Source organism: Pyxicephalus adspersus, chromosome 10 (genome assembly GCF_032062135.1).
Source record: "Pyxicephalus adspersus chromosome 10, UCB_Pads_2.0, whole genome shotgun sequence".
Taxonomy (NCBI): domain Eukaryota; kingdom Metazoa; phylum Chordata; class Amphibia; order Anura; family Pyxicephalidae; genus Pyxicephalus; species Pyxicephalus adspersus.
The window spans coordinates 43,463,486-43,473,196 of record NC_092867.1 but is presented as its reverse complement, the minus strand read 5'-3'; the positions used below and the strand labels follow the sequence as shown (position 1 = coordinate 43,473,196).

Below are 9,711 nucleotides of genomic sequence, written 5' to 3'. Positions count from 1 at the left end.
GAGGCTTAGTGAATGTCTCTTTGCTACATCATCGTCCTGGTTCAATAAAGTGCTTTGGTTAATCCTATAATTTAAAGGAAATTTAGAGTTGGATAGTTCTGCAAATTAATTTATTGCAGTGCCAATGAAGAAGTGATTTGAGGATGAACAACATGGACATGATCAAACCAAAATCATTGAAGGCATTGTACGGTTGATATAATATTTAAAAGCACCAACATTTTTGTGGATTAGATTATGTAGATTAGCTTTAAAAATCTTCTGCACAAGAGCTGACAGCTCAGCCATTACTATCACTTGGCTCTGTGTAGAGTATTCTTTGTTCTAGCTGTATGTTGCACATAACTGGTAAAGGCTCCATTTAGCAACACCTGTAGAAGAGACAGTGTTTGCAAAGCTTAGAAATCCTACATCATCTCATCCGGAGACCTGGAACGGCTGCCTAATCTAGGCTGATGGTGAATTGCTGCACTCAGGTGAAAGGTCATTGGGATATGTGCTTCATAGAAAGATGTGAGATTCTCATAGTATAATTCTTGACAGCAGCAAAGTGGAAGACCATTGTTGGGATGAGTTCCTATTGAAATATATATACCTAAGCAATATTTTTCCCAATACCACCCGGCTGTTTTTGGAAAAGTTGGGTCACAAAACAGGGACCACAACCCAGTTCTTCCTACGCAGTTTAAACAAATTTCATGGAGAATACTGCCTAAGTATATTGATGTTTACAGGAAACTACAATGGACTAGCATGATTGTATCTGTTTTTATCTCTTTTACTAATATAAGTAAAATGTTTACTAGTAGAAGTTTAATTTTGGGTGAATATATAGAGCTTTCTTATTTTATTTTTAGGAAGTAGCAAACGTATACCTTCAGACACCTTAATTGTCAAGGCTGGAGAGGATACATTCATCAGTGAAGCTAGCTGATCCTGCAAACCTAGAATGGATCTGGTCCAGGATTTAAAACATTTGCTAGCAAATAGAAATCCATTTCAGGTTTGCTGGATCACCCAGCCTTACTGATGAAAGAACATCCTCCCCAGCTTTGAAGAGCTTTAAGAAATCAGACCCATTGAGTAAGCCTGACCTGCTAAACTCTGAAAACATGTTTTTAATTTTTTCAACAAAGCAGCTAATTATATTGTCTTTGGTGAGCACAAAACTTGTTCAGTATCCACCAGGAGAAACTAAAATGTTACACGCCCCTTCGTGAGTGATGCTGAACTACAATAAAAGAATGAAAATAGATGCACTGATCACTATGTTCCAAACTCCATGTAATTTCAAGGAATCTGTTCAGTTGCTGCAAGAAGGAAAAGTTTAGCAAAGCATTGCAAAATATGTGATTGCTCTCACGGCTGTTGCCAGACAGCACTCCAATCTTATGCTCAGCTGGTGGTACTATACATGTTTGGCTGTTCTCTAGGAAAAAACTTGAGAAACAAAAATATTTTTCATGTGCTTTATGCCTGATCAACTCTGCTGAGAACTTTTTTATGTATATTTTTTGGATAGATTAGGGATTTATTTTGTTCCTTCACTTCCCATCACACATTAACAATAAGTGACTGGAAATCTCCACAAAGTGAGGGCTTTGGATGCAGTTTGTTATTTAAAGGTATACATTTATTCTTTGTCATGCTACAGCCACAATTCCTATTAGGATCGATATGTACCACCCAGTTCGGCAATAAAAGTTCTTTGTAAAGAGTTTGTAAAATGCATACAGAATCTGGCTCTCTTCATGCTAGCATTTGCAGATCGAGATTAAGGGATCTCCTTGTGTTATGAGTGTTACTCAGCTTTCTTTCTTGTTCGGGAATAAACTAAGACTGTTTTCCTGATGGGTTCATCTTATTTGGCAGAAGTTATATCTAGGGAAAAGTTCTAGAGCAAAAACATTTACTTTTAGTGTGCCCCAAAATAAAGTATGAGAGAAGATTTACCCTAGCACAGAGCTATCATACCTTTCATTTGTCCCTGATTTAGATGAACTTTTTTTTCTGATTTAGGTCCCTGTTTCCTTCTTTCCCCTTCTGTCCCTGTTTCCTCCTCCAGATATTTTTGGTGACTATATGCACCTCTAATAAGCATTACAAATGTTATTTTGCTTTAAACCTTTCTTCTATCCTCAAAGTTCTCCTATTGTTATTTTATAAAGAAATTCTAAAGGAAACAAAGCTGTGAACAAAAGCAGTAGGGGTATTGGTAAAGGACATCTAGAGCAGAAACATTTACATGTAGTTGTGTTTCCATCCCTTCCTGAAATGTGCACATAAATATTAGGACTAGAAATCAGCTTAAAATGTCAGCAGGTACCCAAACATGCCGCCCAGTCTTGGAAATTCTTGAAAACTCCGACTTTGAAGTGTGTGGGCCATAGAACATATTGATGGCGTACTGTTTATTTTCTTACAGGCACAATGCAGACTCTGTCAGTAAGTGTCCATAAACCAGCACACTTCTACAAGCATATCTCTGGTGTTCTTACATTTGATGCCCACAATATTTTTTGGGCTGTACAAAAAATTTTTAGCTTTTACACTAGCAAATTCCTCAGAAGCATCACCACAAGCTGAAAATCTTGTTTTTGCTTTTACATTTATGAAGTTTTCCATATCTGACCTCTGGCTTCTTCTTTACATCATGGGCTTGTTATGCGGGAATGAAGTAAGTGACTACACAGCGGCAGGAGACTTGTGCAGCAGAATTTAATGAGGAACATCCCTTATGGGTCTTGAAAGACGGTATTGTGATTTCATAACAAACATCACATCCAGCAATAAAGTCACAAGGCTGGGATGGATTCCAGAATCTCTGTGAAGGCATGGAAACCAGCCAGCCACTTCCAATGGGAAAATGGAGATTCTCAAATAGCATTTTAGCTGTGGACTTTACCAAGAGTGTGGGATTGAATACAGATGGCAAGAAATCTTTACATGTCAGGTGGACCACACTGTCACAACAATTGACAGTAAGTTTCCTATACACAAAGCTTCTTATAAAAGTATAAGTGATAGCCCAGAAATGTAAAAAAAAATAAATAATATATAAAACCCAGAGAGAGAGAAATAAGCTGTACACATGCATGTAAAACCAAATGAAGTCCCCGCTTTTGACTAAACATATTTGACAGAAATGACTCTGTGATTAGGAAGGAATTTAAGCCTTTGGATCTGCAAGCAAAGCCAGGCAATGAGGATTTTCAAAAATAGAATCACCATAGAAATCTTTATTTTCCAAAAAAAAATTGTCGTAAAGTGATTGTAAGAAAAGCATGCCTGACTTTAGTTTAGGATACATCAGTAACCATAATTTTTTGTATCATTTCTCGGCATGTACTAGCATGAAATAGAGTCTGTCCTTGACAGTTTCTTTCTTCCATGTGTTGCACATACCAAGCCATTACACAGTGTGAACTTTTCAACTGTGTGTGTTTACACTGTATTCTGCTCAATATTAACAATTATTTCTTTCCTCCACATTCTATTTTTTTCCTGCTTCTTTGATTGTTAAATGATGTTTTACTTATTTTATCGCACCGTTTGCTGGATCTGCTGGACACGTTGAAGGATTAGTTCTCATTGTTATTGATCTTCCCCATGTCCCTTGCCTATTTTTTTGCCTTAAAACATTTTGATGGAGTTAAGAATATAAAACCCCTTTTTATCATTTTTTTTTTAAATCTGCATTACATTAGGGGGAACTTCCTGTAAACATAACAGCCTGAAACTAGCTAATCGGTTTTAACTGCATCTATATATACTTGCAAATACATGTGGAAGCCACACTGCTGGGTCAAGGCACCTCTGATGTGTATGTGATCCCTAAGGCTAAAGATCCAAGCTTCCCAACTGTGGGACATATACATGAATGCACAACAAAAAGCAGGTTCATCTAGAGGTCCCCTGTCTTTCTTAAAGGTGCAGCAACACATTCAAAACCTGACAGCTGATGTTCTCTCCTTTTATTCTACAAAAAGGCACATGTCAGGTTTACCCTAATCATTAAATTGTGATGGTCAGGCAACTTTCACAGGTGGAGACAGGGAGAAAATTAGGCAAATATCCACAGTCTTGCATGACATACCTGCAATCCATTCTTTCTTAAAGAATAGCATACGTTATAAGACATATTATCAAAATTTGATCATCATCAAACTTAAAAGTAAAGTCTTACCACATTTTAACATGCTTTACTTCATGCTTTTCCACTTCATCCACTTATTTGGGTAAAATTGCATGCTCATGCCCCCAGGGCAAGATTGAATTTAGTGGTACCCCCACATTCTCCTTCCCGAGCCACCCCATGACCTCTTGCCAATTCCATTCAATTGTGTCTGAAGAGAAAAATGGTGCTTATATATGGTCATGCACAAAAAGTGTATGTTCATGGCTCATATTATGCCACCTTGTCCTTCTTCTGTTCTAGAAGTAAAAAACACATACAGACTTGTAAACTGTGGAGGTTAGAGTGAGGCAACTGGAGTTTTTACCAAGCTTTTCAAAAATTCAAAAATTTTCAATAATGTCAACCTATATATTTTAAATCATGTAGGTTGTTGAGCATCATTTGACAACTGTGTTTTAGTGGGATCTATTGCTATTAATACTGATTTATACCAGCTAATCTTGACATTAAAAAATGTATCAAAGTACAATATTAACTCCGAGATGTAAATCCATATGAATCACATTATCCAACTATGAATATACTAATCAATCATTGATCTGGCAATCTTTTACATGTTGCTGAAAAAATTGGGCAAATTTCCCTGGAATTAACCACACAGTGGAATTTAGGAGCACTTTCCACAAAAACTCCATGGACTATGGAAACATATTTTCCACCCTGTAATCATTTTTGCAGGAATCTGCCACTCTGCTGCAGAGTAGTTGTATCCCGAGACCTGGCAATATTGTGTTAGGTTGCAGTAATTATTTAAGTCGGTAGTTTTTGCTAGTGTTGTGTGATTCAGGTGTTTTGTGAGGGCACTTATAGCAATGACAATCTCTTTAACTTCTGTTCCATTGATATAGATCACCAGGTCAAAGTGTATATCTCTCCAGGGTCACAGCAACAAAAATCTTTTCTTCCTTTCAATCTATCCTAAAATAAATTGTTGGCATTATGTACTCTTTAAAGAAATCTGTATTTTTACAAAATAATTTTCCTTAAAAGTGTGTTGTAGTTTCCCCAAATATAAAATGCATAGTAAGTGTATTAATTTCCAGAAAGGAAGTAAACATGTTTATATTCCTTTCTCATGTCACATGAAATTAAGCTGGCTGCTCTGGTTAACCAAGCTACTCATTTTATATTTGGGCCAGTGTGCTTACAGTATGGTTTTTGGTAAGCCACCCTTGCAGCCCATTTAAACTACAAGTATTACAGAAATTTCTTGATCTTTTCTGCAATGTATTTTCCAATGTCTAGAACAAAGTTGAACTTTATGTAGACAACACAATTTAAATACACAAAAGTGAACTGTGTTTAGCAAAGGTTTTGTAATTATGTCTTGTGACTTTTTAAAACTTAATAGACTTTTTAAAACTTAAATTTAATAGAATTCATAGCTATTAAGGTGACATAATTTCTTCTTTAGTGTTAAGAAACACAGCACCCCCATCCTCCTGCAGCCTGGATACTGGAATATGAAGGAGGAAATCCTTAATAAGTCATTAATATTGCTCTCTCCTTGTGTCAGCATATGTGCCAGCCATCGAGATGGATTGGTGCCTAGTGGTGTCCCTCACTCTCCAAACTTTATTGCCTCCATGCAGATGAAGGTGACAGAAGCTGGTATCATGACTGCTTCTGCAACATATGCTGGTTATGTGTAAAAAAATCTTTTTGTTTAAAATAATATAAAGCTAAAGTAAATGGGCTTTAGGAATAACTCCAGGCAAAAAAGAGTCTTCAGACCTTATGACGGGTAGTTCTGACATCCCTGCATTATCATATGTGAAGACAAATAGATCCTTGCACTCATAGAATGTCCTCAGCCTTCCAGGTTAAATGTCTTAAAGGCTCTATTTATAAAAAGGGAATCTGACATTCCCTCAAACATTCCTTTGTGGGAATCTCCTAGGTCCATGTGTTTCAATGGGAGTAACTGATTTGCACTAGGGATACATAAAAGGAATGTCAGATTCTCTGTGTTATATTGTATATACCTTTGTAGCATATCCCAGCATTAAAACATATATTTAAATGATAAAATATACAGTTTAGATTTGAACCTCCTTGTGAGTTGTAGCCCCTACCCATTCATATATTTTGAATATTCAACACCTAGAAGACTGTGCCTTGAAAAGCAGTGGGAAGTATATGCATACATAGGTTAGCCAGAGTCTACAGACTTCATGCTGAACAAGGAACATTTTACATTTGCTAGATAATGTAAGGCTTCTGAAATAAACAGAACAGTATTTAATGTTTGAGTTTTAACAGACATTAGAGCTCAGGTTAAAGGTCATTATTTGTCAATTTTCTCATGGAGTTCTATTATACACATACATTTAAAGCCTCTGTAGTTTAGCAGTAGTAGTGTTATTATGGAGCTTCTGTACTGGTTTTTTTTTACAAGACCACACAAGTCCCATGTTTGGAAGATCCATGTAGTATGATTTAGCATATGTAAAGAACAAGGCAACGTAGTTGGTATATATCATATACAATAACTTCAGACTTGTTCTCTGAGTGATGTCAGCATTTTTTTTCCCTTATCCATCTGTATCCTTCCTGCTCCAGGAAAACATTAAATCATCTGATGCTTTGCATGATAGGGCAGGTTAACAGATGTGCAAAGAAACTCAGATATATAGATATAGACATAGATATACGCCATAGCATCAGAGTTGTGGATGTATAGAAATAGGGAACCGGATCCACATAATTACAAATACAACATGGATTATAATGACTTGACCATTTAGGCATATCTGCATATTTAGTTTTTAGATCTTTATTCAGATGCATTTTCAAAATTTGTGCCCTTTATTTAAGATTCTGGGTGCTATGTTACCATTTTATCTCTGTAGAACTGTTATAGGAATTTAAATGGGGCAATAAGCATACTTGTGGCAAGTTCATAGGCTTTCAATCTAAAGGTAACCTGTAGCAGCATTTCCTTCAAGAAATCAGTTAGATTAATCTTTTTTATCAAGTTATATATTTTTACACAAGTTTATTATGCTTCAACCTTTCTGATAAATGCTTCAGTGTGGTATGCAATCTTTATTTAAAGAAAAAAAGAAAGAGCAAAGGATTAAAAGTTTACATCGCAAATAAATGCATAGAATGCATGACAATTTCAAGACACCAATGTCATCCAAGTGCTGTAACTATCAACTAGATACAACATCATCTGAGACATGGACTTCTGTCTAGTAACAGGTTATAGGTCATAAGGGTAAACTATTTCAGTGCTTAGGACTACTTGATGTGGTGATCTATTTATTTTTAGCAAGATGTGATCCAGGATACTGACAAACTGACAAAGAATCAACACAAATGAGCAACCCTTCCCAACAGAGCAAATGCAAATTACAGGCAGAAAATCTATTGAAAGCCCCATGGAATCTTGAAATCCATAACATTTACAACATCAGAATGCATTTAAGTATAATTGTTCAGATTAGAAAAAGAACCTTAGACAAATGACTTCACCATTCCTCACTAAGACCTCTTTCAGGTTTGGGTGGTTGGCCATCTTGATTAGCCAGGCTGGAATGACATAATTTCCACATGTATCAATGTGTTCAATCAATCCCGGCTTCTGGGTATTCCTGGACTGTACTTCGAGGTGTGTGAGCAGCATTGTTTACATTCAACAGAAGACTGCGAACAGGCAGGTAAGTTTGTTTTACTGAAAAAGAGACCAGGCCTATTCTGAGAACTACGTACAGAATATGTAGTATACAGAGCTGCCTGCTCACAATTTTTTTATTTTGTGAGTTTAGTTTAGGTTAAAGTATGAAATTCATGTAGCATTATTTACAAAGAAGTATTAACGTAAATCTCTAGAAAACATCCTTCTCTATAATAGAAATACTGAACAGATTTACCACCACTTCTTATATTTAAATATAGCTCATGAGTTGAGAAGCCTCATGCACCAACCAAATGCATACATACACAAGCTCTTATTTATATAATGGGAAGCATTTATATTGTCTAGAACAGACAGTGTATTGTGACATATGTGTCAAATGTCCCTGGGTGTGCAGTTTTGTGTTTTATCCATGCTTGTTTTAGGTAATAGAGACACTTAGAGAAAAATGATAAGCTGAACTAGATGTGAACATTTCTTCTAGTAAAGCATGGGGTTTCTATGTGAATTACACTTTACATTAGGATAATGAAAAAGTGTGAAGAATACATTTTTTTTTACTTTATTCACCTTTCTCTCTTAGATTGATGGCTCAATTGGACAGGGTCCTCTTCTCCTGTGTCATAATTTGTACTTTGTAGGTATGCAGGTTTGGCACTTTAAAATTGAATGTTAATATTATTATTAATCAGACAATTGATCTAACTAAAATCTATTTTTTGCATTTCATTTGCACATGATTGTGCGTTTAATGACCATGACTTGCCTAATATACCTAATATACAGATAAAGACATCTAACTTTTTCCTGTCTTTTCTGAATGCAATAGTTGTTTCTGGTTTAGGGTTTCAGAAAAGATTAAAGCTTTTGGCTCCTAATAATAGCCACTCAACTATATGTATGTGACTCTGGTAAAAGATTTTCTTTATATGATCCATTCCTACTGTATAAACAATTGAACATTTTCATGTCAGAATAAATATATAAATAATGACCAGTTAAACAAGGACCATGTGGTTTTCCAGCTGTTACGGAGCGCTAGGAATGACCACATTTGTGTAAAATGCTGGAAGATCTGAAGCCCTGTCTCCGCATGTCCTTTTCCTGTAATACCTGAGCTGTATAGGGGGTTAAAGCCATGGATCTTTTTTTTCACACACTTATTCTGTAAGGTTAAACATTGGCCTTTGAATTCCATGCACGCCCTATGTGTATAAATACAGAGAGAAGAGGGGGCCTGGGAGTCTCTCTGGAATTCTGCCAGCTTGCTGGATAACTGGCTCTGCTGTTACAGAGAGAATGTGAAAAAAAAATCTCACCAGTTCTGCAGTAATTTCCTTCCCTCTAAACCCCAGTCAGATTGTGCTTCTTTCACAGTACAGTGACCTGGGCTTTATTACTACAGCACACTGGAGACTACAGACTTCTAACTCCTATCTGCTGGATGGACTGTGTCCGTAGTGGCAACATGTACATCGCTCCTGTTGTATTGCTGTTGCTCATGGTGCTGAATGGGAGCCGGACAGGTATTTATACTATTTCCTTAAATAACTTGTGTGACAGATCTGTGCATACCAACATAGGATTATCATGTCTTATCCCTCAAAGAGGTGAACATTTTCTTCTAAAGATCCCCAGCTCATGATATTTTTCATGTCTAAATATGATGCTGAACCATGATGAATAGTTTGTGAAACATTTGTGTAGCTTTCACTTGTGTAAACATGTTTTTTTTTATAAATTTGTACGAGTTTCTCCCAGTTATGAGAAACTGTAGTGAGAAAATATAGTCTCCGGGTACTGTTGGTTAATGGTATCAGTACAGGTTTGTGTCTTGTACTAGTATAGGTTTGTGTCTTGTACAAGTACA

At 36.2% G+C, this 9,711-nt stretch overlaps 1 protein-coding gene across 1 annotated transcript in view; it reads left to right on the top strand.

The window, feature by feature from the left end:
• Positions 1–9,118: 9,118 nt before the first annotated feature.
• PLAC9 (placenta associated 9) overlaps positions 9,119–9,711 on the top strand; it is a 23,119-nt gene continuing 22,526 nt past the window's right edge. The window contains exon 1 of the mRNA XM_072425025.1: positions 9,119–9,367. Coding sequence (XP_072281126.1) covers positions 9,286–9,367 — 82 coding nt within the window. The 5' untranslated portion in view covers positions 9,119–9,285. The remainder of the gene's footprint in view (positions 9,368–9,711) is intronic.